The 26,654-nt window shown below is 41.5% G+C and overlaps 1 protein-coding gene across 7 annotated transcripts in view; it reads left to right on the top strand.

Annotated features, from left to right (window-relative positions):
• AMBRA1 (autophagy and beclin 1 regulator 1) overlaps positions 1-26,654 on the top strand; it is a 135,036-nt gene that overhangs the window by 21,511 nt on the left and 86,871 nt on the right. For all 7 annotated transcript variants that reach the window (XM_049825698.1, XM_049825693.1, XM_049825691.1 and 4 more), the window contains 2 exons: positions 11,797-11,883; positions 18,604-18,786. In XM_049825698.1, the coding sequence (XP_049681655.1) occupies positions 11,797-11,883; positions 18,604-18,786 (270 nt within the window). The remainder of the gene's footprint in view (positions 1-11,796; positions 11,884-18,603; positions 18,787-26,654) is intronic.

Below are 26,654 nucleotides of genomic sequence, written 5' to 3'. Positions count from 1 at the left end.
GGTGAGGCAGGTGTTTTGTCTTTCTGATATGCAAATGTCCATGAGTTAGAGCTGAAAAAGACCTCTTCAACTTTGCAGAATTCATCTGGACTTCTTGCTCATTGCCTGCCAAGCCTGGAGCAGACCTTTCTTTGCAGTCTGCCTTCTCAGAGGTTTTGTTTGCATTTAAATGGTTGCACATCCATCCTCAGAAGACTTCTATAATATGGGGCTTATTTCCTGGAGGAATGCTTGGCAGGTGTTGACTGGAGTCTGGGCAGTCACATTTTCCACGGGGCTGCGTTTCTTTTTTCTTGTTCAAGTTAAATTTTTGGGCTTTTCCATAAGAAGACCATGAATGTGTTTGGGATGGTTTGTTTTGGTTTTGTTTTGTTTTTCTGATGCAAATAGGCATGGCTTACTCATGGCCATGAGGGGATGCTTCTTCTGGTTCTAAATTGCAGATAGGGTGTTGACTGGGACTAGTCTGTGGTTAAAGTAGATTGACAGGGTAGGAACATCCCCATTCCTGCCCAGCAATGGTGAGTGCTGTATGTAAAATGTAAAAACTAGTCACTTTTACAACTTGTTCTTGAGTTCATGCTCATGGAGCCTGAGCTTCTGATGTGTCGCTCTGGTAGCTTTCTCACTGTGTAAAGCACTGAATGAAAAGGTGTGTGTTGCTCATATCCTAGCCTTAAAAACAAAACAACCAGAACACTTCCTTGCCCCCTGCCCTGGGTACAGAGATGCCTACTAGGAGACAGTTCTGTGACTGAAATCTACCATCAAAATAAGAGAAGAGGGTAATGCTACTCCCTTTACTTTTTTTGGGGGAGGGAACTAAAGCAGGAAGGTATTGCCTCACCTAAATCTATAAAATACATCTTGTGGTGGAAACGGAACACATAACTAGTGTATTCTGTCTTGTTTTGTCCCTTATTTCACAAAACCCACGTTGTTGCTATTTTCTTCCTAATTGCTTACAGCAGTTGTGCCTTGCTCATTCAAGTATATTTAATATCTATTGCAGCAGTGACGCGTTGAGTTCACTGAAAAAGGGGGACTTGAGCAGGAGGAGGGCAAACCTCTGAGGCGTGGAGAGGAGAGGCGGCAATACTGTGCTGGCTGCTCAGTCTGCACATCTATCGGTGTGAATGTGGCTTGTGCCAAATCTAAATGGACTACCCAATATAATTTCTCCTTACGTTCAGGCCCATTACTTGTGGAAACCTTGCTAGCCTGGTGTCCTGGCATTTGTAGTTCAGGCTCAGCATTTTGTTTACACTTACGGTGTGTAGACCTTGTATGTGCTGTGGAAAGAAGGATTTTCTGGCAAACCTTGTAGCCTCCGTGTGTGACGACACAGTTTTGGAAAAGTTTATGCTGTGCTGTTTTCAGGCTTAATAAGAAATAATTCAAAAGACGCTTGTTACAATTCTTGAAAATGATTGTGATTGTGATAGAGGTAAGTAGTATCTCAGTAGTTAGTGAGGAACAGTGAGGTAAATAGAAGTTATGAAGGGATTTGCAAGCAGAGACAAGAGGTTCAGGTTTGTGGTGGGGAAGAGGTGCTTGAGGGGAGAAGGCTAAAACCCTGGGGTGGGCAAATGATTTCTGAAAATGTTAGCCTGGACACTTAGGAATGAACGAAGACCAAATTTGTCAGTGCCAAACATAGAGTGAAGGGATAATCTAAAGATGACATGAATATTTAGACATGATAATTAGATGTGTTTATGGGTGAGGTGTGCAGGCTGTGGATAAACTTGGCAAGTATTGTTTGTTTGGCCTTTTTTAAAAATGGAAAATACAAATTAGTTTTATCATGAGAATGTAACCACAGCCTGAACTGTAGGAGAGGCTGCCGTGATATCTAAATGGTCAGTTGATGTCTACATGAGCTCTGAGGTTATTGCTGCCACCCTTCCAGCTTTGTGTTTTTTTCCAGACCGAGCCTTCCGTCTCCACGTGGGCAGGAAGGACTTTGTTTTAGTGTCGTGGTAGAAGTTTGAGCTCTTGAATGTACTGCTAGTTATGTAGAAGAACAAGTGAAAGAGGTGCCTGTTTTTTTGCAGGAATGCTTCTCCCCCTGCCTTTGCTGGTTTCCTGATTTAAGAATAATGTAAGATTGCTAGAGCCCTTTTACTTCATTACGGAGAGTTGGTGGGGGAAAAAATGATGCCTTGTGCTTTTCCTCTTGCAGTGACTAATAGAGGTCACGCCCTGCTGCCGAGCTTCCCCCAGTACTTCGGAAAGCTGAGCATGTGCAGCCTTCGCCAGACTTGCAGAAAGGCTTAAGCCTTCTTTTCTTTTTCTTGGCCTGAATTTAAATATACAGCAATGACTATAGCACACAAAAAGATATTCTTTTCCCATGTTACTCTTGCACCAGCTTGGCTTGCGAATTAAGCAGGTATAGAAATAACTCTGCTTTCTCGAATACCTTCATGGTGTTTCCCCAGTTGAACCACTGCCCTTCTCCCACCTCTTTTTTTGGTAGTCCAGGCATAGCAATGGGGAGTTCACCTATAAAAGAAAAAAGTCAACTTTGTTTTACTTCAATCTCTAGGAAACAGACCTGTTTCACTAAAGGTGTCTTGTCTATGGGGCTGTTATGAGACTTTGTATTCACCTGCTCCAGCATGGCAGCAAGGGAACTTGTTGAAATTGGATTCCAGTGGTGTTTCTTAATGAGGATGGAAGAGGTACATGCTTCCAAACTTGCTTACGTTTTTGCTTCTACTGAGGAGGGATGAGATCTAGAGTTGAGTGGGTTGTTTTGGGTTTTGGGGTGGGATTGGGTTTTTTTGAGGAAGGCCTATATGAGATGACCATACAACAAAGATCTTAGATAAACACAGATTGCTTAGAAGTTGAAAGACAGCTGACTTCAAACAGATAGCTATTTGAGGATACCATAAAGAATACAAGTTCTCAGCTTTCCTACAGACAGGGAAGAAGTGTGAATAGCTTCCCTCTCTTGAAAGCCGTCCTTTGTTAGCCTGGCCGTCTCCTGTGCTGTCTGCACATAGCTTCCCTGCGGCGTCCTGATCCAACTGCTGCAGGGTGGGCAGCATGTCCAGACAAGCTCACTTGACCTGGAACAGTTGCTCCTGTTGCCATTTTTTACTTATGAGCATTGAGTTCATGTACTTGTAGTATTCCATCTAGGGGATGATGCTCAACTTATGATTAATGGTGGTCTTTGACATGCTTAAACTGTCTAGCTGTGATTCCTAGAGCTTGTTATCTGGATTCAGATAAGTAATGTTAAAACAATCGCTAAGTTTTGTTTTGGTTTTGTTTTTCTTTTGCCAAGAAACAAGTTATGGGCAGGCCCTCAGACCTATTTCAGACCTGCTTGCTCAACTAAAAGCTCTCTTTAGCTTTCTTGAGTGTGGGGAGGAGCTGGAGATGTTGGCAGTATAGTGTGCCTCTTTTTTATGCTAATACAAGCCCTTAATCATTAGATGTGCAGTCACATATATTGCGTGCGTGCACTCATTCTTCACTTTCTTTATAAATGCACACAGCACGGTGTGCCTGGGGACAGAGTGCCCTCATCCACGTATTTGCTCCTTATTACAGAATCTGGGCTGGAGAACTTGCAGTAGAGCAGCATGCATCTACTCTCTGGGCCTGGAGCAAGAGGAGAGAGAGGGACCTGTGATCTGACTCAGTAATACAACTGTAACCAAAATAGAGATGACTCTAGATTTCTCCAGTTGAGCTGTTCTGGTCTGTTGAATAGCTAACATGCATTTTAAACATTTCCCACATACATATTTAACTGATTGCGCCAAATGGCTGTTTGTATGATGATGTAACTGACCCCCTCTCTTGCTCTTCTTGAGAAAGCACCTGCTGGAACTGAAGGCTGTGAATAAACAGGGTTCATTATCTGCCAGGAAACTGACTCATTTTTCTGCTTGAAATGCATTAGTATCGAATCCTTCCCCTATCTTCCTGAAGTGGGAGGGCTGGGGTAAGTGGCTGAACTGCCCTGCCAGTCATCTGTTGACCTGACTTTCTTCATTACTCCAGCCTGAACAAGAGCATTTTAAAGGAAGTGATTGATGTGTGGTGGGACCTCTGTTTTCATAGCCTTAGAAGCCTATGGAGATAACGGTATGGCTTCTGCCCCCTCAGGAAAGACACCTCCTCTTCAATTCCCTATGGAGAAGCAGGAGCCCTATGTAATTATCCCAGAAGCTGACGCAGATCTGCGTGCGTGGGTAAGCAGATTTCTGCTGTCCACACAATCTGTGGTGTTGGGAACTCCCAGAACAAGGAGAATTTGAAGCAGACATTATACAAACGAAGGTAGGTAGAAGAGCTCTCAGAAGAGTAGAGTTGTCTGCAGGCTGAGGGAGTTTAGTGTGTTGGCTATGTTCTGGCCATGCTTTCAAGCCTGTTATCATAACCATGATGACTAGGAACTGATTCCCTCTAGCTGAATTTCTGATATAATAGCATGTTGTTAAGGGTGGGGGAATACAATGTCTGTCTTTAGCTTGGCTGACGTGCCTGCCCCATTCTGAGCACTGGTAGAAAACTGCCACTGTAGAGCAAAACAGCACATGCAGTAGCTTGAGCTGATTTAAATTTCTTCTGCACTCCCTGCCCCTCAGGTTTTGCCCCTGCAAAATGAAAGTGCAAGATCTTTCATCGTTCTTTGCGTGTTGGAGTTAGTGCCAAACTAATAAATGCTGCCATAGCTGCTCTTGAGCCTTTTAATGTCTATCATGGATGTGTGCTTCCTCTTGCCTGTTGAAATAACACATTAATCATTCCCTGGGTGCTGTATGATGAGGATCTCTGCATAACGCTTGCTCATCTTTTGTTCTGATGCATGGCCTCTGTCAGCAGGTGAAGTAATAGATTAACAGTGCAACCCTGGGTGCACTTAAAAAATCTGTCATCTTTCTCAGAACCACTGACCTTCCCTATGATGAGCTCCAAAAGTACTGTGTCGCTCCTGCGGCATCAGGTGGTAAATGGAAATTGGAAGTTCCTAGTCCAAGAGCAGAAGTGCTGTAATAGCACAATTCATCATGTGGTATTACTTTCTAGTTAAGCTGAAGCAGGTAAACTTTAAAGGGTTAACCATGTTTTTCTTGAAACTCTGTTCCCTGCCTTGTGATTAGGAGAACTCAAATCCCAATGCTTGTTTCTGCTGTTCGAACTCTTACCTACAGTTCTTTGTTTCATGTAATTGTGCTCCTTTTCCCTGCACTCCTTCCCAGATGTACTCCTTGCCATCCTGGCTGAAGACCTGATGTGTTCTGACTGAGAAATTCTTACAGCTTGTTTTCTACAGGATTCTTCTCAGAATCAGTGAAGGGGGACAAATGTTTTTTTGTGATAACTTCTGTCCTATATCAAACCTGCTTCTCTGACAGCTCCACACCTCCAGCTAGGAAGGATGTCTTCTCTGTTTCTGGTTGCCCTTCAGAGTTAGCACAAGGTCTTTCTTACAAACAGGCCAAAGTGTTCTACAAAGGCTGTGTTTGGAATGTGTGATCACATATTGCATCTCTGCTGTCGTTTTCCGTAAAGAAAGAAAATTGTCTTGCAAGGGGCATTCATTATGTGGAATAACTTAAAAAAAAAAAGTGATGAAAAGAATGCCTAGCAGGGCTTGGATACTCACTCATAAGAAAGGGAGCCACCAGCTCTCGTTAATCAGTGAGGATGAGTTGTACAGCAAGGATGTGACCAAGGGGACGGAGGAGCTAACAGAGAACTGCAAAAGTGAGCATTGAGGTTTTCATCAGTAGTGAAATTCTCAGGGTATTTATCTCTTGTAGATGGTTACAACTGTCTTAAGAAAAGTTTGACATTTTGTTTCTTCATTCTCTTCTAATCATCTGCTTCTGACCTGTCTTAATTCAATCTTGATGCCAGGCTAAATATGTCTAACCATAATCATGTGAAAGCTGAAATGGTCTAGAAATGTTAGCTTAGAGGTATCAGAGCAGATTATGTTAGGGACGTAATTTTAGAAATCATCTTTTCAGGCAGTCTTTAGAACTGCATACTGATTGCTTTTTTATTTTAAGCTTGAATATGAAAGTGGTGATAGCAATAGTGTTTTTCTGTTTGACAAGAACTACAAAACTTTCATGGAAAATGAAGCTATGGAACAAAACACTTGATGGTTTCTGCTTATGTGATTTCATTTTGCTCTGTGAAAGTAGGCAACACAATACAGAGATGCCTGAAATAATTTTTCCCTATTCTTCGGAGAAAAGGGAAGGGAAAAAGACCCAAGCCAGTGGATTGGGTTGGTTGAGGCTTTTGTTTACAATAGTTTTCTAGTGTTCTGTCGAGGCTATAATTGATCCCCAAGACTTAACTGGGCTTGTTAACAGTTAATAATTGAGCTTAGGATTCAAATCCTACCCTCAAGAGAGGGTAGCAGAGTTACTGGGCAGCTGGAGAACATTCAGCTGTCTTCATGCTTCAGCTTTCTTGTTGTCTTTGGGTTAAACATTGCCTTGCCCTAAGAGGAAGATGACTGAAGTGAATCTAGTTTTACACTGTTGCTATTCTTTACATTCACATGAGGAATCATAGGAGCACATCCATAGGGATGAGCACTCAGGAGGACTGCTGGCTGTAAATTGGAGGGCTAAAAAAGGGATGCAGTATGAAGTAGTGTGGTAATTTCACCTCCAAATGGGCAGTAGGGAATATAAAAGCCTTTCCAGGGAAGACACAAAACCAGAGGAGGAAACTCACAGGAGCTGCGAGAGTTGGCAATATACTTTCTGCTTCGAAGGATAACTATGAATTGCTCTGTCTTAAGCTCTCTTCATAGCTGAAAGCTGGGACTGTGGGAGGGGAAGGTGTGCTTGCTCTCCTTATAGTCCTTCATTTTACTAGTTTGCTCTGGTTGTTGGTGTGCAGCAGCAGCTTAGGAGGATGGTAGCTGACTGAACACCCTTTTGATTTTTAAGGAAACTAAGCTTCAGTGCTGTTAGCACCTCTCTTTTGGATGGGGAGGAAAGCCCTTCCCTCAGTGTCCCTTGGGGTAGTGCTACTCAGGAATGCGCGTGCTGTGACAGCAAATCTAGGATGTGGCGTAGGAATTGCATATCCTTAGAAACTGTTACTGAGAAGTTAAATTTGCTGCATTTAAGTATCTTCTCAAAGCCTGTCAAGATGAATCACTCTGTCCCAAGAGGCTTTGGTGGTGATCCTCGCCCCCGTGGGGAGAATGTGGGTATAGTCCAATGGCTGATGTGCTGTGAGGAGTTTGCTTTATGACTTTTTTTTCCCCTTGAGCTGTGCCTTCTGGCATTCGGCTGCTTCGTCCGTCAGAAATTTCCCTTTTCTGCTTGTAGTGTCTTGTGTGCGTGCACTCTCTTTTTCTGTCCCTTGTCTAAAGGTGTCCTGTAACTTGGACCTTGTTTCTTTCCCCCCCTTGCTAGTGATTGCTGCTGTCTGCAGACCCGAGGTAAAAGAGAGAGTGTTAGAGCGGCAGTTCCATAGCTACTGATGTCTGAAACAAAAGGAGTCTGCTGAGATCTTAGTGCTGGTGAACAGCAGCAATTTATATCTTCTTGTAGTAGTTTTAATAAAAAAAATAAACCAACAAAAAACTACAATCCCCCTCCTCCTATTTTAGCAAGCTGGGCCAGAAGCATGTCTCAGGGTGAGCAGAGTTAATCTTCATTATTGCGGCATTGACTGACAACCTGGAGGATGATAATGTGTGATTTTTTTTTTTAATTTTTTTTAATTTTTTTTTCCCTGGTGAGCGGGGGAGGAGAGTGGAAATTGCAGTTTCTCTTTTAATTGTACTTTAGATGTCATTTGTGACAATTTCATATTGTCTAGACAGAGGTAGTGGAGCAATTGCTTCCACAGAGCCTAGTGTTAGCCTGTTATATATCTGGGTAGCAAAAACGGGGGGTGTGGGAGAAGAAGAGGGTGCTGTAAGCCCTAGAAAGGATTCAGGAGTCAAGCAAGTCCTACTGAAATGTTTCAAAAGGAGATGCAAGCAATAAGCATTTCTGTTCTCTCTTTGCCTGCTTCACTGTTGGAAACTGAGATGTTTAGTTGCTAGCAGTTCCCTGTAACAGAGCTGCTTCTATTCATCCATGGATTATGTTTATCCTCCTTAACAGAGTTGCTCCCAACCTTAGCATTTATGATGGTAGGATATTAGGCTACCTTACACTTCGGTCTTACTGAAAACAAATAGTCTGTGTCTCTTTTGGGACTTCAGGTGGCAAAAGCTATGAATGGGGCACCTAAGACTTGATAGAGTGCAACATGACTTACTTTAAAAATGTTTATCTGCACCTTCCTGGGGGACAGTAGGTTACGCTACCAGTGTCACATATGGGACATTTTATTGACGATTATAGCAGTGTATCTGTTATTGAACATATTTGTAAGTGTCAAATGCATTTGGATCTATAACTTGGGCCTCAAGGGCTCAGTCTAGAATGAGTTAAATAATAGATTTTATTTGTGTTTAGTACTCTGGTTTCAGTACAGATATTGTTATTCTCTGGAGCGTTAGGCATGGAAATGGTCCATAGGGATCTCATGAGATTGCACGTTGCCTTGGTTTGGTTTTTTGCCTCCTGTATGTATTTATATCCACCTGTTCATTGCTCTGTGATCTGGGAGGGCACAGTTGTTAGGACAGTTAAGAAATGCCAATTGGCTTAAAATCAGCTATAGCTTTTAGCAGTTACTGTTAACTGAATTATCTTTGTCCACCTGATCTGAATGTGGCCCTAGTATGTGGCTTGTGTGCCTCGGTGTGAGATAGTGCAGGAGCTGAGTTTGGTCTTGGCAGGCTTGGAAAGCTCTGCTGGAAAGCCCATCTTGGTTGAGACCGTTCAACTTGGACAGCGCAGCCTCAGAGAAGGTCCTGGGGAGTGTGTTTAACAGAGCGCGTTTGTCATCCTGCTCCCCACAACCCCGTAACTACTGGTCTTCCTAGGGAGCCCTTCTGGTGAAGGAGGTGCCCCTAAAGCAGCAGCAGCTGCTCTTGCTTCATGGGTTGGAGTTGCAGGCTGTTCAGGTAAAAAATGACAAGGCCTATAGGAAGTCTGTTTATGTGGATACCTGGCCATCCTGTGGCTCAGGCAACTGTTGGTTTGTGTTTTACTGAAGTAACACATACCAATTCTCACCTGAGGTGCCAGGTACCTGGTAGAGCAAGGCTCTTCAAGTATTTACTTCAAGGATCAGGTGGGGTATAGAGGTGAGAACTGTAGATTCCCCAAAGTGCTGTTCCCAAGTCAAGCAGAGGGACTCCTGGCAGACCCACACCAAGTTACTACGATGCATGCCCTGATCCTGCTTCCGTGCCGTTCTGGTGTCCTCTGCTTGGTATACCTTTTGATTTCCTTCAGCACAGCTTCGGGCTGCTCTCTGAAGGTTGTCCCTTTAAGTCAATGCTTTTCTCAGGCAATTGCCAGCCTTTCCAGGGGTGAGAAGAGAAATATGGCTAGAGAATAGCTGGAGACTCCTCTCTAACAGATTGCTGGGCCATGCAGCATGTACTGGTCACCTTCCCTTGTAGCTCTGATTTTGCTGTGTCATTTAATGGACAGACCCTGAAAGGCTGGGAAAGAGGGTAGTATATATAGTGTATAGGCACCGAGACTTTTGGCAGGGATGATGAGTTTGATGATTATTTGTGTGTGCACGTTATCAGGACGCCATAAGCACTGCAGGGAAATGGCATCAAACAAGCCACTTGTATTGTGCGTAGGTTGCTCACATCTGTAATGAGGCAGCTGCTGTTTCTACGGTTGTGGCCCTGCCAGGATCTGTGTGCTGTGGGAGCTCTTTCTCCCTGCTTTAAGTCCAGTGATTAGGCAGGATAGTCCAGTATGGTGGCAGCCTCAGCACATCCAGGCTGCTTGCAAACTGCTGTTTTTGGGGTGCTCTGCATAAGCAGCTCTGAAGAGCAGAGTTCTAAAAAGCATGTTGATTTTGCAGTGGCATTAACCTGGTCTCTGAACTCTGAGCCAGTGGTTTAGAAAGGGGCCAGCTGACTGAATAGGTAGAATAGCCCTTCTGCTTATTTTAATCTGTCTACCTTTCCCCCCAGAAGGAAAAAAAAGTTTATATATGATGCAGGTGCTAGGTATACCTCGTAGGTATAGGACTTCAGGGATAACTCATAAAGCTGTTGCACTGTTTGTTCTGGATTAGCTGCTTTTGCATATATTGACTTATATATTGGAGCAGGAGATACGGTTTGGTAAGGCGGGATTGAAGTATGATAACTTTTTGGGGAGCCAAGGGATTCCTAATATCTAGAAGTGTTGAAGGTTAGAGCTTTTGACTCAGTAACCTGGGGAATTAATTCATCTCAAAGTTTAAGAGATTTAATAACTGTTCTTGAATAAGACAAATGGTTGCCAAGCAACTTAGTGCCAGAGAGGACAGGATTTCTTGCCTTCTGTAGAGTCCCAGTGCTTTGCAGCAAGTACTGAGTCTCTGGAGGTAACGCATCCCTTTCCAAGTAACTGGAGTGATCTCTTGCTGTTTTCTGTATTCTGGGTTTACAATGTAAAATTGAAGTAATTTTTAAAGTTTTTTTAAATTTTTTTTTTTTTTTTTTTTAACTTGCTGGAAAACAGTGAAAAATTGTCCTGAGATCCTGATGGGGGGCTGCTGCTGGAAAAAAGCATGTCTCATTTGCATTTCTACTGTCTTTATCTGGCTAGAAATGGGAAGTTGGACATGGATTATATCTGGTCCTTCCTGCTTCCTGTGTTGATGCTTGCTGTTCTGCATTGCAAATGCTAGCTGGAATTATGGGGCTAAGACTGATAGGTTCAAATCTTTCTCACCAGTTATGTGTGTGGATGAATAGAACACGTGGTGTTGGACCTCTTTGACTTTCAAACCACAACAGTTTTCATTAAGTTACAAAGACTGGAAAACAAAATTTAGCAGGAGTCTCGAGGTAAAAGGACTTGAAAGGGAACTCAGCAGCCTTACAAACTTTGGCAGTTGATTTTTTCCACTTTCCATACCCGCCCCAAATCATCTCTCTTGTGTTAATCTAGTGGCTGCAATAGGCTTGAATCAGTGAGTCTTGAAACAAGTCTTGCCATCCTCTGCTTTATGACAAGAAGCTAGATAGAGGTACATGTAGAAGCCAGGGTGGAGGACATATTCCTGCTATATACTTTTGATTCTGCTGCCTTCATGACTCAGATTCGCTTTTCGCATACTCAAGCTGTCTGGCTGCATTTGCATACATTTACTTCTTGAGTGAATATTTAGTATCTCTCCCTGTGGTTGATTAAGATATACAGGAAGCAAACTTTTTTTTTTGTAGCTGAAAATCTCTCTTTCAGAGCCTTAAGACTAAGATTGACTCTCTTACTGCGAATAAACTAAAGTCCACATGCTGAGGTGTGTTTTTTGTCCCATGCTCCTTGGCCCATTCCCTGTGTAGCCACCTTTGTGTAGTTAAGCATTTGACAGATGGCAAATGCACTGTTAGTGTTTATGGACCTGACAGATTGGGATGGCTTGTCCCCAAAGGAGAAGTATCATCTGCATCTTTCTGTTGAAACTTGGAAGTGGGCTTGGGACCACTCTTCTTTCTTACTCAAGGTGTTCTTTCTCCTGTGCAGTAAGAATATTACACTTTGAATAGCTATGTGGTGAAAACATTTATGCCATCTGTGAGTGGTTCAGTATGTTGCAGAATTCTTTGCACTGATGATAGAAAGAGTCTTAAGAGGTTTCAGAAAGTAGGGCATAAATAGGGGGGGTGTTCCTGAATGGTCTTTTACTTCATCCTTTGTTTTTCCTTTCTAGGAGGTTGCTGGAGTCTTCCCTCATTTCATTATCTCGCTATGATGGAGCAGGGTCCCGGGAACATCCGATCTATCCAGATCCAGCCAGGTAAGAGCTAAATGCAATCTAAAGGTGTTTAAGTTTCATAGAAAAAAGCATAACTTCAGTGTAACTCACTGAATCCTTTGGGAATGGTTCTGATATTGGGCCCATCTCCTCCTCAATGATTGGCCATGGGGGTAAGGTACAATCAAATGAGAAGCTGCTGTTAAGTCTGGGAGAGAATGAGGAAAAGAGGAAGAAATTGCTATTGAAGTGAGCACATAAGGATTCCTGAAATCATTTGGGATGGAGAACACTAGGTGGCAAGCAGGTCCAACAGTAAATGAGATTATATCAATAAATTTGAAATATCTTTTGAGGAAAAATGAAGAAAAAAAACAAATAGTCTATTCAGGAGTAAGGGAGAATGTAGTAAAGGCAGTTAAGAGCTGATGTGAGCAGACAACATGCTTGGAAGAATGGAATGTCTCCATAAATGTATCGATAGGAGAGAGAGCATAACCAGGATGTTGTGTATACTTAACTAAGAACAAAATGCTGACAATTATTTCTGAAGAGTCTTGAATCATTGACATTAGACATAGAAACACCTGTAGTGCTGCTTAATCTCCAGAAGAGGTGGGAGTGTTTCAGAGGACTAGAAAAAGCAAACATGGCAGAGTTATAAAAAATAGAAAGGAGTGATCTTTGCAGTTTCTAGTTAGTGTATTAAGAAAGCAACAGATGGGATAATGTGACCCACAGACTCTGTCAGAAGAAATGATAGAATCGTGAACAGCAAGCAGCTTTGGAAGCTTTCAAAGAATAAATCGTGACAAATAAGCTTTCTTTAAATGGGTTTAACAAAGGTATGAATGAGGAAAATTCAGTAAGCGTAAAATGTATCTAATTTAGCCTCTTGGGGTACCTCTGGCATAGCTGCATGGATTGAAGGCTACTAGGATTTATCATAAAGGAGAGTAATATGTGAGTTACTGAAGGAAGTTTGTTGGTTTGTTTGTTTTTTTAATCTTGTTCTTTTTTACATCATTAACAACAAAACCTGCATTTTTATACAGATTTTGCTCTTATGTAGAAGTTCTGAAATAAAAGGCTATGTTGCAAACTGGCCACACGGTATAATTATGCTGGGAAATAACTCCTTGCTAGCTATCTCTGTAGATAAAGCCTTGTAGAGGTGAAATCTTATATTAGGCTTTTTTTCCATTTATTGTGAAGAAAATTGCTTTGTAAAGATAATTCAAAGGCTCAGGAATTAGGTAAAAAAACCCTGTTTGTAGTGAGGTGGAAGTAAGGTGGGGTGTGCTACCTATATATATGTAAGGTCACTGGGAAACCAACCTAGGTAACTGCAGAAGGTTGTGGCAACTGCATGTCAGAATGATGCTGATAAATGTAAAAACTTTCTAAATGGGAATTGATTAAATGACAGGTAAAGGGATTGATTTACCTGGAAAGATGAAAATGATATTTTACAGAAGTTAATTAAAAGATACTACTACATTCAGGTCAATTTATGAATGCCAATAGCTGCTAAATGGCTGGAAGTGCACCATTCCGTATTTCTGGAATGTGTAATCCAAAGCAGGCAGATTTATTGAGCAGAGGTTGTAAGAAGTGATTCTGGCTCTCCAGGAGCTGCCTTTTAAAAAAAGAAAAGGAGGACAGCCTGCCTAGGTTACCGATTTTTTTTTTTATTATTTTTTTTTTTTTTTTTCCCTTTCCTTCTGTCAGACCTCTGCTATGATGAAGCTCAATAAAATCTGTAAAAAGGGATCAATGCCTGAGACATTTCCTAGCATAAGGAACATTGTCAAAAATATTTTTCTCCTTGAAGCCATTTTTTAACTGATATGATGTTCTTCCTGTGACAGTTCAAGTGTTTTTAGGTTGTAGTAGAAACTATAGTAGCTTGAGTTTATAAGGAGCTTTGGAAGAAAAGTCCAGTGTTGAAAATTCTCCAAAGAGGATTAATTTGTTCCAGTGTCACTGACTTTCTCAGAAGATAAGATTCATAGATGCATAATCAGCACAAACGGGAAGTTTAGAGTGGGGTAAGATGAGAGTCTTCCTCCATAAACCTTACTGGTGTGCTAGGCTAGTAGGATCTTTTTAACTGTCCCTTTAACTTGTTAGAAATTGGGGATGTGATTAAAAGGAGTGTTATTACACTTTGGGGGGGGGGTTTGTAGCATGGTAAATTTGTAACAAAGTTATGACTTTCAGGTGTTCTTAAATAACAAAGTGGAAAAGTGAAACAAAAGTGAAATAAACATACGTGTGTATATGTCTGTGTGTTTAGATAATATATTAAAAATATGTATACCTCCTTAAGACCAAGCTGTCTCCAATGGAGTCTCTCTCTCTTTTTTTTTTTAAACTACATGATCTGAAGAACTTATTTTTGAGAGCGTGTGTGTGTGTTTTTGTTTCTGCATCTGCTGTCTGTAATGGTGCTATATTTGAACAACCTCGGTCAGGAGTGAGGCAGGAAGAACATTTTTTTTTAAGTTCCCTCAGATTTAGAGTGAATATTCTGATGTAGACTATAGCAGTCTTTCTCAGTGGCCTTGCTGAACTTCTCTAAGGTCAGCTTGGCTGTTCTGTCATTCTCCACGGTTTCCCTATGTACTGAGCTGAGAAAACAATCTGCAGAGGAACCAAATAAAGCTGTCATCAAAGAACACCTATATTAATTTTAAGTTGTTGTTGTTGTTAAATAGAAATACTCAAAAAGATGCTCCCAGACTGCATATATAAAGCATCACAAGGGAGTTTGGTAGATAGGTCTCTAGAAAAAAAAAAATCTTATCTGCTGGGAAGTTACTGGTGAAGAGACTTTCAGGCCAAATGTTGCCTGTGAGTTGAAGGCTTAAGTGGAATGGAAGCAAGCAAAAGTTGGCATCCGCTACCAGCATAACCTGCAGCTGAAGGATTGGTGGTATGTATGCCACCATAGATATAGCCAAGGAAATTAATGACACCAATCAGGTAACCCCTTTAAAACATGTCTGCTGGCTGAGAGACATTTAGAGGTGTGAGCTGTAATAATGTCAGTGAACATCCTGGCCATCAGCATCAAGGCAGGGTTGATGGGTGGTGTCAATATTTCTGAAATGTTAGGAAACTTGGTGGTCTGCACAGCAGTACAGTGCTGTTGGGTGCAGATACACCAATTCTTGTGTCTGTCTGTCTTGGGGAATTGGGTCTAGATATTCTCCAGTTGATGTTCTTGTGATTTTTCTTAAAATTTACTTCCTTAGAAGATACTAAAATGGGGATGGTGAAGAGAGGCAGCCTTTGTGTAATATTTTTTACACAATTTTTACAAATATGGCCAGCTGATTTGGATATCTGGCTGTAGCTGAGGACACTGTGCTATGTAGTAGCTCACTCTTTAGTATTTATGATGCCATTTAGAGCAAGATACTTGAACTTTACTAATGCTAGCAAAACATTTCCTTCCCTCAGTTCCACTTCTTACTGGCCAGCCAGCAGCACTGGGTGCCTGGAGAATGCACTGCCTCTCGATGACATGGTTGTTGGATGAGACAGAAGCTGTTCAGTTCTGGGTTTTTCACTGCAGCATTTCTCCCACTCAGCGCCTTGTTCTGTGGCGGTCATGTGTGGCAGCATAGCTGCTCCTCCTCTGAACAATCTGCTCCAGTAAATGGGGTCCAGTCACCTAGAGACTAACTTAATTTAGCTCCTGTGGTGTTGTCAAATACAGTCTACTGTCCTGTGGATGCAAACTTGGTTTAAGAATTACTGGATAACCTCTGTCTGTGTTTTGCCCCTGCTTTATTAGAAGCATGGGTGAGAAATAAACAGACCAGGCAGCCTGCTGTGATTGGCATGTGTTTAGCCAGCTGGTAGACTAACTTTGGTCAGGGGCTGATTTACAGTTGGGTTCAATAGCTGAATGAACTGAAGAGATATGTTTAATGTTAGCCAGTGTTTCTTATGCTGCTTTGCAGCCTTCTCTTCCTTCCAGGACAGGTAAATCTCTTACTCTGGTTCTCAGTTCTGGTTTGTGTCATAACTGTATTCCAAAGATGGTTACAGCCTTACAAATACTCCCCCCTGCCCCCATCCGCAAAGATTAATTCTTTAGCCTATTTCTTTGAATACATTTCTCCCCTGCCCTTTTTGTATTTTATCCCTCGCACCTTTCTCTGTGTGTCAGACTTAAGCTTCTTGTCTTGTCTTTGGAAATCTTTTTCCCAGTGTATCCAGTCTACATACCATGTGCTGTCAGGAAGCTGAATCTGGCATCTTGTCATCCATTATGGCCAGTCTTTATTGCTTACTCGTACTCATTCTTCTAACAAGCATCATTGTGTTTTTTCTTGTGATGTGCTGCATGATTTGAGAAGACAAAATGCCTGCAAAACTCATTCTTCTCATCCTTCTGTAAAACTCCCTTGGTGTGATACTAGCAAAGAAAAAAGTTTCAGTGACTCAGCTGGACTGCTGAGATCACTGTTCATGTTTTCCAGTGTTGCCTTGTTTCCATGTTCCTTTCTTTCTTTCTCTATGTGCACATATTATGCCATAGACTTATTTTTAGACATACACAGAGGCTTTGGCTTATGGAAAAAGCCAAAGAAGAGAACAGCTCCTCATAAATGAGTGCACTGCTGTAATGCCTTGGTTTTTTTTATACTTGGCCTATTAAGTCTTCAGGGGAGTGAAGTGCTGTGTTTATACAGTGAAGCCTTCTATATTATATATGCATGAACAGCTTTAATTCATCAAACAGCACATAAAAGATCCAGGAGGAATCCAGAACAAACTGAGTGTCGTTTCCCTTACCCTTTTGCTGCTTATTGACTAAGTTTTTAGACCCCTGAGCCTTGTAGTCTGTCTGTTAAACTTGCCTCTTTACCAAGAAGGCAGCCTAATAGGGTACAGGGAGCTTACCTTGGGGAAGATGCTCTCTCTTTGTGTCTACATGACTTCTAATTCCTTCTGTCTTGCTACCTTCTCTTTTGCTTATATGCCCTGAATGTATGGTAGAATGTGAGATTGAATGTCCTTGATGGGTGTCTCCAGCCAAAACAACGTTAATACAATCTATCCCTTGAAGAATTAGGGGTGTGGGTTTTTTCATGCTGCTGTAGGGAGCAGTCTCTAGAAACACTATTAAATGTAGTTTTCTACTGAAATATGACTTCAGGGATAGTAGCAGAGTACTTTATCAGACCTAGTCTGATGGTTTGCTTCTCATGCTTTTGTGGATGTGAAACTTACCCATATATAAGCAAAATCTTATTCCCAGTACGTTGCCATAGAATCAGCACAGCTCTGGAAGGGAGAAAAAAAAAAAAGTCTTCTAACAGTCATATTATCATAGATTATTAATGGAGTTGTGGTTTTGTTGCTGGTTGTATTGTAACACAGTGAAACCGTGTGGTGTTGGTCGCTATAAAGTTAAATGTATCCTTAAGAGTCTTCGTGGCTGATGGTGAGGTCCACTGTAAATGAATTTAGCTTGAAACTCTGTTCTGAAGATGGGTAGCATTCCTATAAGGCAGATAAGCCACCTCTCTTTGTGATTGCAAATAAGTATATTTTAATCTCTAGACTGTTCTTTTGAGTTTTTTGTTTTATTTTTCTTTGTTTAAAGCTGTTCACGCTTCCATTTGTAGATTAAAAATTAGGCTGCTCTCCATTATCGGTCTCTTGCCTGTGGTGCCTTTGCAGGAAATGTGATTGTATTTTCGTGACCCTGGGAAGAACCAGTCTGGTAACTTGAATTTAATAAAAAGAAAATCAAACACATGTATGGAATGGGGCGCAGTGGGAAGAAGCTAGAAGTTAAAGGAATAGACATCTTAATGTCGAATTACTTCGGGGCGGGGGTGGTGTTGTCATCTCCCCTCCTCCCCCCAAATTAGGGTTCAAGTCTAATCCAAATAAGGCTAAAGAAATGATTATTCAAGCACCTGAGGTGTCTGAACTTTAATACTGAGTAACTGTGTCACAGAAAGCATGTGCCAGGAGCTGTGGATATATGCAGGGTAGGAAAAGAGAGCGGTTTTTATCTGTCTAGCCTCAAGGAAGGGGGTAATACTGGTGTGTGATAGCTGATGCAAACAAAGGCCAAGTTACGCATAAGAGAATTAAAGAATTAATTGCAGAGGAAGGTTTTCCTTTCAGGTGGGATGCAAGGCTTTTAATGCTCCTCTTAACATACATCTAGTGGTTCTGATGAAATTGTTACTATATTAAATACATACCATTTGGATTACAAAGTAGTTAAAGTTGTTAAATGTTTTTTACCCCTGCTTGATACTTTATGGTGCTCCATAAGTACCCTCAAAACAACAGCACCTTCCTTCAATGTTTATTTGAACACTGCTGCTGTTTGGCATTGCAAGCAGAGTTCGCATTGGGAGTGGGCTTGATTCTTATTCAGGAATGCTTGCTGGAGTTAGTTGTGTGAACTGGTAATAAATGAAATAATGAGTTCCAAAGAGTCCTGAGAAGCTGCTGTGGATGAGCTTTTTGTCTATAGGTACTGTGTAGTGCTTCTGTTTGCACAACAAGGGAATCACATGGGAGTTTAGCATATAAAGAAAGGGAAAATTACTTCTGCTTGCTTTTTTTATTTACTCTGTCCTGCTCCTGGATAATATGCAAACAGCCAGTTTTGTGATATGTTGTTACCGTCCTGGCACTTTGGAGCTTATAAGGAAAAATAGGACTGGCTGTCACTCTATACTTGTGTAATGAGTGTCTGTATATCTCTCTCTTGCTCAGGTTGTCTCCTGCTGCATATTATGCTCAGAGGATGATCCAGTATCTTTCCCGAAGGGACAGTATTCGACAACGCTCTATGCGATACCAACAAAACCGTCTCCGTTCTTCCTCCTCCTCTTCTTCCACTTCGGAGAACTCAAGCCCATCTGTAGAGGGAAACGATCTGGAATTTGAAGATTTTGAGTAAGTGTGCATGCTGCCTTGCCCTCTTGCTTGAGTCTGTTGTTGGCACAAAACTGCTTTGTGGCTTCCTACTGTTTACCAATCAAGGACATCTCAGGCTTCCTGTAGGAACAGGTTAAGTCATTCAATCAATAATTAGAGCAGTGATTGCTACAGATAGCTCTTGTCATTTCTGTTATGAAAATTAAGGATGCTTTAGGCTACCGTCAACGCATCAGGCTATCTCAGCCAGATTTAAAAGACTGGTTAGATAAAGAAAAGGAGATCTTTCTCTCCCGTGGAACAGATGAGGAGCCAAGAGTTCATGAGAGCCTTCAAATCTTGAGACAGAACAGGAACCACTAAGAGGTTTTGCAGGACTTAGTTCTTTGGTCTAAGGCTGTAGGAAGCAGCCAGACATGTTCTGTTACTTTTACTTGCTCTGTCTGCACAACTTTGTCAAATTAGCTGAAGTTCCTGGGATTGTTTTTTTGGAAGACTTGGTGATAGTGAATCTGTGTTAAGTTAAGGCTTAGTTTCCTGTAAGGAGAGCAAATGCCCTCTTGTGTCAGTGAGAAATGACTCTGCATCCTAACCTTAGAAGAGCACTCCTATAAACCACTGTATTTCCTTCTGCGTGGTTCTCCTGACAAACTTTTAAAGTCTGCTCTCCAGCATCTACTTTTGGACTTCTAGTGATAGCCAGTGTAATCCCAGCAAACAAATTTATTGCAAACCCTTTCCAATAAATGGAAGTATAGTAATGGATTGTTTAGATAGCACGGAGACCAAAAGCTCAGGAATTTAGGATTAAAATCCATTTTAGAAGAAAAGAGAATATGACCTTTCTAGTCTGTCTTGAGTAATTTCCTTTTAAATATGGGATTTTCGCTCGGTACTCTTAAGTATTTCACTGAATTTTTTTTCCCCTTTGTATATATTGTGATTAAAACATAGGATGATTCTGAGCATGGTCATAGAAGTAGTCTATGGTGGTAGTGTAGTAGGGAGGTATGTTTGATGGGAGCTGTGAACTCCTCAAAAACCTGGGCTTTTATGTTGCTGCTGCCAGCAGAGGATGCTGTTAAATTCGATACTATCATAACTTTCATGTTCACTTGCTGCAGTGGCACATACTCGAGATGGCATGTTGTTAAAGCTCCGTGTCCTTTGTGTCAGGGTGAAGTCCCTTTATGAAGGACACTGGTAACACTAGCTATTCCCAGAAAAGCAAGATATTAATCCCTTTCTGACTTTTTAAGTGGTGGTAGACTTTTTTTTCCCTAGAATGTTGTTCTGTGAAGCTGTCATTTCATGCTCCAGCAATTAAATGCTCAGAAGTACAGGGTGAGTGAACATCTTACCCTGTCATTGTGGCCTTGTTTGTGTAAGATGTAAATGAGGGAAGAGAATGGAGAAGAGTAACTGCCTACTAGCTTTTCCCAAGAAGCTTCGTGGTCTGGAAGAGTAGAAATATGGTGGCTGCTGGGCCCATTTTGTGAGGCGGGTGCATCGCAAGCATAGACCTTAATGTTTCCATTATTCCATTTCATTTGTCTGGGGCAGCTTGTTCTGCTGGGAAAATAAAAGATGGTAAGTAAGTTCTTAATTCACAGAGCCAGGCAATGCCTGCAGAGAAGTGTGTTCCCCTGCAGATAATGTTCACACAGTAAGAGCACCCAGTCAGGGAAACAATTCAATCAGCCATGCTAAGGTTGTCTTTCACTTCATACTGAGCAAAAAGAAGTGTTTATTCCTTACTGTGCAGTGGCTGAATTTGTTGGTTGAATACTTCATATTGAATTCTGGTCTGTGCATTCAAGACATGCTGTCTCTTTCCTTCTCTGCTTCATTATTTTTCCTGGCTGATTAGAGGGAGCTGATGTGCGGGCGTCCTTAGAGCTGGAACTTGTCCCGTGACTCATTTGATTTATTCTGCTGACACTTCACAAATACATCTCTTACACAGAGTTCTTGTGTCTCCTTTTGGCTCCTGTATCTCTCCTTCTTTGCTTGCTCACCTGAGAAGAGTTGTGTATTTATTTGTGTATTTCTTTCTTGCTCTGATCTAGATGCTCCCTGCTTCTCCAGATCTGAGGTAGGACAGAAAGTTGCTACTGTGTCTAGCTGTCTGCAGCTCATGCTTTTCTCTTGGAATCCAGTGAATTTTTTTAATGTAAAAGCCATAGCAAATTGCCTTGATGCTTTATCTTTCTAAACTGGTTAATGTAATTGGTAAATATTCTTTCTTCTTTGATTTTCCTAGAGATCAGGAGACAGATGTAGGGGGCATTAAACACCAGTTGGTTTTACTCTACATAGAGCTCTGGGCAAGGAGCGAGCCCTGTGCTTGTGCACGGTGCCTGGAAGACAAGCCTTCCTTGGTGTTGTGGTTTAACCCCAGCTGGCAATTAAACACCACACAGCCACTTGCTCACTTCCCCCCATCCCCATGGGATGGTGGAGAGAATTGGGGGTGGGTGGGAAGTAAAACTCATTGGTTGAGATAAAGACAGTTTAATAGGACAGAAAAAGAAGGAATAATAATAATAATAGAATATACAAAACAAGTGATGCACAATACAATTGCTCACCACCCGCTGACCGATGCACAGCCCGTCCCTGAGTCGCAGTGCTCCCCGGCCAGCTCCCCCCAGTTTATATACTGGGCATGACAACACGTGGAATGGAATACCCCTTTGGCTCATTTGGGTCAGCTGTCCTGGCTGTGTCCCCTCCCAGCTTCTTGTGCACTCCCAGCCTCCGCTGGTAGGGCAGTCGAAAAGCTGAAAAGTGCTTGACTTAGTATAACGCTGCTTAGCAACAACTAAATCATCAGTGTGTTATCAGTATTATTCTCACCTGTGTACATATGGTCTCTAAATTTAAGCTAAAGCATCTCCTCCTGCGTGTCCATCTAATGGTATCATTTTCTCCATGCAGTTTCTCCAGAATCTCATTTGAATTCATATATAAATACATTTAGTTTGTGACAGCAATAGCAGTAGGGTTGGTGTAAGAATGTGAAGTAGAGTGTTTTTATAGGTATTAGTAATATCCTTCTCTTACACCAGCTTTTATGGACAGGGGAGGAGGGACACACAAGCTATAACTTGTTATTTGGTCTAATAAGATGTTATCTCTCTACATGCACTGCCTGTGTTTAATGTGTCACTGTTGTCATCTTACTGCTTATTGAATACAACTGACAACTGTAAACTTAGTCATGTCTGCATGAAAGCATTTAATACAGTTTGTAATATATATACAGATTGTAATATTAGGTTATTAGCAGATAAATTGATATGAGTGGGTTTTAGGGTTAGCTTTAGCAGAATCCTAAGCTAAAATGAAAAGGCTTCTTGTATTCTGCGATAAGAATCTCCGAATGGAGAATAAGGTGACTTTACTCTTTCAGCATAACTGGTAAAAATAGATTCTTCATAGACAAGTCATAGATGGTGAACTTTCTAATTTCAGGGTCTTTTTTGAGTGTCCTATGTTTGGATCACATAGTAAATTTAGATTTTTGGAGCTGAACTATCTTTTCTTTTGACTTCAACAAGTTTGACTGGGTCTCTTGTAGAGACTTCCTTTAGTCTAGAACAGCTCTGATGCTGGAGACTCTGAGTGGTGCTTCTAGGACTCCGTGGATAGCACGAGCTAATTTTTTTCATGTGTAATTCTGAATCTGTCACCATAATCAGAATGTGAAGGTGTTTCTGCAGATGAATCCTGGCCATCTATGTCCCTTTTTGTGTGTGGTAAGTGTGGGAACAAATACACAAATACAGGTTCGTTTTATCTGTCAGACTGAAAAGCAGATATATAGGACAGTGTGCCAGCTCACTGTCTGAAAGCCTTGCTCAAATCCTTCGCTACAGTTCTATAAAGGCTTTCAAGCCAAGGCTAAAGGTGTGATTGTGGCTGAATCCTCTGTCTGCTTTTGAGATGTCGTCTTTTTAGAGTGGGCTGCCTGCTAGACTATAGATATGAAGGATCTTGGAGATTACACTCCTTTGATGTCTGCTGCTTTTCCCCTTTTCTGTCCTCTCCTTTTTCCTTCCTCCCAGGAGGACCTGTGCTGGGGTGGATCCATTCAGTTGTGCCATTGTCACAGACTAGGAAGGTCTTTATTGTGTCTCTACAACAAGAAGGGCTTTACCTCAAAGGCCTGAAATCTTGTTTTGGTGCTTCATCTTGTTAATTTATTTTGAGGCACCGCTGGGCACCCAGACAGAGAACATGAGCACAGTAGGCACTGGTTTACTGAGACCATAATGGGCATTTTGTGGAACCAGGCTCTTGCTTTGCAGAGAGGATGAATCACTTATGGAAAGCTTATGAGATTCAGGGTGACATTATTTGGCTTTATTTGTCAACCTGAAAGTTCTTTAGTTTAAGGCATGTTCTGGACCAAGACTTATGGTTTCTCCGATGGGCATCTTCCAGGGGTCTCTTCATAAGTGCATAAGATACACGAGTATCTGCCATGTCTGTCTTCTGCCATTTTTGGTTGCTTTATTGACACTGTCATGGCAAGAACTGCCAAATCTAAGTTCCTCCAGTAGCCTCTTGCCTTAAAAGACTCTGAGATCACAACCTGCCAGCTGACTGCCACTGCATTAAAGCTGTAAGTCTCACTTACAGTTTCTTCAATATTATTTTCATTGTTTTTGGAGAGTAGTATGGTAGATTCTTTTTGGCCTCTCCTATAGGTGAACTGTTTGGCTTGGGAGTCTGTTTTGTGTTGTAGTTGGTGCTCTACTTCAAGCTGGCATTTTGGTTTAACTTTTTTATGTATTAAGGAGAAAAGTGCATGGCTGATTAGACATTCATGCAAGACATCCAGGCAGTCACCCATCTTTTGGAATGTCTTCATTTAAAGCATCTTTTCCTGTTAGCTTCTTTAAGAACCTTTACTTGTGCATTGGTACCTGAAAATATTACTTAGGAACTGGCTGGAAGCAATTGTGTCTGAGCCAACATTATGCAAGAGAAGGGGAGACAATGGCTGTGGCGGTGTGGTTACTTAGTAGTGTGCACTTGGTGGTAGGTTTGGTTTGGGATTCTGTTCACCCTGTTGCTTCTCAAGTGGAATGGTGAAAGTGGGTATCGGGGAGGGAGTTGTGTGTCAGGGTGAGAATAAGCATGTGGTTTGCTTAATGGCAGAGACAGAAAGAGATTTTGGAAAGTTTGAGTGAGGGGAGGGAGGGGTTGGAGATTACCAGTTACTGAAATAACTTCTTCCTTACCCCTGCGAAGGAATTCTATGCTCATGTTTAAATCCAGTCTCTACCTTTTCAGTCTGACTCTATATCATTGTTTGCTGCAGACAGAGAGCAATGGGAGCACTAATCTGCAGAAATGCAATCAATTCACAATGCACCTGCTGTTTTCCCTTAGCACACCAACTACTAAGAGCCCATGGGTAGAACTCGGACTCTTTGTACAGACAGTCTTGGTCTTTGCTGCCCTCCTTCCCAGCTGTTCGCTCTGCATTCATGTATTTCAGAATGTTTTTTCCTTCCTATGACAACCTTCAACTTCTGCAAAAGAAACTCCTTCAAATAGGAGCCAGGTTTTCTTGGCAGGAGAAAGAAGAGATTGGAATGATTAAAGTTTTTTGTGAGACTTGAAATAAGTATGGAGCTTTTGATCTACAGCTCCAGAACAGTGAGACAAATTCTGTCATTGTGGAGAGAGAAGTGTAGGGAATCCTAGAGGTAAGGGAGGAGGTTTACTCCGTAGGGTGACTATAGCTTAAGCTGACACCTCAGGATGGATGGGATGCCAAGTGCTAAGTTCTGATAGGGCATAGTGAAGGTGGGTAAGAGAGATGACTTGGTCAGTTGTAGACTTTTGATGTAGTGGTAGAAAGGTAGCATATCCAAACCGCAAGGTTTCTAAAAGCAGTTAGGCTGGTTTTTTTCATTTTTCTCCTTACCATCCTGATGTTTATATTTGTGGTTAACAAAAGACATTATAGGAGATGTGAGAATCTATGTGGGCACTTTATGTCACTTAAATGCTGATGGAAATGGATTTTTAGGATCCATGACACATCAGTATACTGCAGAAAAAGCAACAATTTCTTTCTTGAATTCTTAGATGGGACAGGTTGTTATCTGTTTCGCTTACTTGAGCAGCTACAAATAATAATCTCGTTAGCAATTTGTTATTTGACTTCAGATAAAGATACTAAAAGTAGGATTGTTATTTGTTGTACATACCTGCCTTTGTTGTTTTCTTCCCAGAGCCCCTTTATCTGTGGTTTTGATGCTGTTTCTTCTGCCTCTCTTTATTGGCTTATATGGCTCTGTGTCATTGTTGTTGATGAATATGGACCTTCTCAAAACTGCCTTTCAAGGCAGACCTGAATTTTGTGGAACTTGGTCATCACTTTCTGTTCTTTTTCTTCTCTGTTACAGGTTTCTGGAGCAGTTAGCACTGTTGCTTCCAGATACATAGCAATTTATGTTAATTATATTCATCATCTTAAACATAGTTGCAGGCAAAGAATGCTAACAAGTCCTGGATGAATGGGAATGATATTGAATCTGCTCTTTGAACTTCAATTTTTCAATGATTAGTGAGAGTCTAAGCTTGGCTTGTGATCTACTCATAGTAGCCTGCAGCTTCATTTTCCTTATTCTTTTTATCTTTATCTTTTGTGACAGTCTTTTATATTCCCCTTATCTTGGTCTTAATGTCTAATAATACTGCCTGGATGCAGTGACAGGCAATGACTATTTCCTTGCAGCAGTACTGCAGGATATTGCTACTCTCTCCAGCATAATGTTGTTTTACCATTAAGTCACATTCCAGCAAGGCAAGTGTCTTCATAGCAGGGTGGTGAAAGAACGAGCGCCTTTTGAAAGATGACAGTTGCCAGAAAAGCTCACATCATATTCCATACTGTTGATTGCCTGGGCTTGTAGAAACAGTTTTGATGTCAAGATGGTACATCTGAGTTTTTCTGCTACTTATGAACTGTGTTCATTGTTTTCCTTCTGCTTTTATTTGGTGTCTGCGAAACTCTAAATCAAACTAGGGTCACCTAGTGGGTGATGTCTGGTGTTAATGAGAGTGATTAGGAAGCAAGCTGTTACTAGTTCATTGCTGGCCAGGCAGGGCAGGCAGTGGTTAGCGTTCTTCAAGCCTGTAGGTCTAACAAGCTAGGGTTGTTTGTGAAGTTATGTTTTCATTTCTGTTTCTTAGAAAAGTAGTAGCATAACAGTGCAATATATTGGGGCGGGGGTGGGGTGGGGAGAAAGATAAAAGTTGGTGCTGAGTTTTGACATTTTATTCCAGAATTGAACCCTGGTGGGGCAGCCAGTTGTATGTTTGCACTACAAATTGTGTTCCATGAGCACCAGTTGTGAAGTTTCAAGGTGATTAGAATTACCCATAGTGATGTTTTTCCTAGTCGTGCTCACATTTGGATGAATGCTTGAAAATGGCTCATTAACGGGTCTCAAAGGAAGGGTCGTTGTAGTGCTGGATGCCCTTCTCTTCTTTTTTTATAAAACACTGAATACAGTGGTTTCCTTAATACTCATGTACCAGGTCTAGGCTGGGGAGTAGGGATTCTCTACCTTCTTCTGGCCTCCAATGTTTCTGTTTTCTAATGATTCGCTGTAGCTTTGGAGTGTATCAGTCTTATTCTAAAATGTGTCATCATTTTGTGAGCCCACCACACAGTGAGGTGATTAAAATAGAGATAACTGGATACTGCGCCTAGATAAGAGTGAGTGCTTCATTCTGGTTCCAAATCAGTCTTTCTCTGAAGCAATTAATCCTTGGCATTTAACAGGCAAGTGCTGCTCTTTCTCTTGACCAGGTGATAAATCCTCTCTTATGTGATGCTTCTCCTGAAACACTTGATC

The sequence above is a fragment of the Accipiter gentilis genome, chromosome 22, assembly GCF_929443795.1.
Source record: "Accipiter gentilis chromosome 22, bAccGen1.1, whole genome shotgun sequence".
Taxonomy (NCBI): Eukaryota; Metazoa; Chordata; class Aves; order Accipitriformes; family Accipitridae; genus Astur; species Astur gentilis.
The sequence above is the reverse complement of the archived record's forward strand: the minus strand, read 5'-3'. Positions and strand labels throughout refer to the sequence as shown.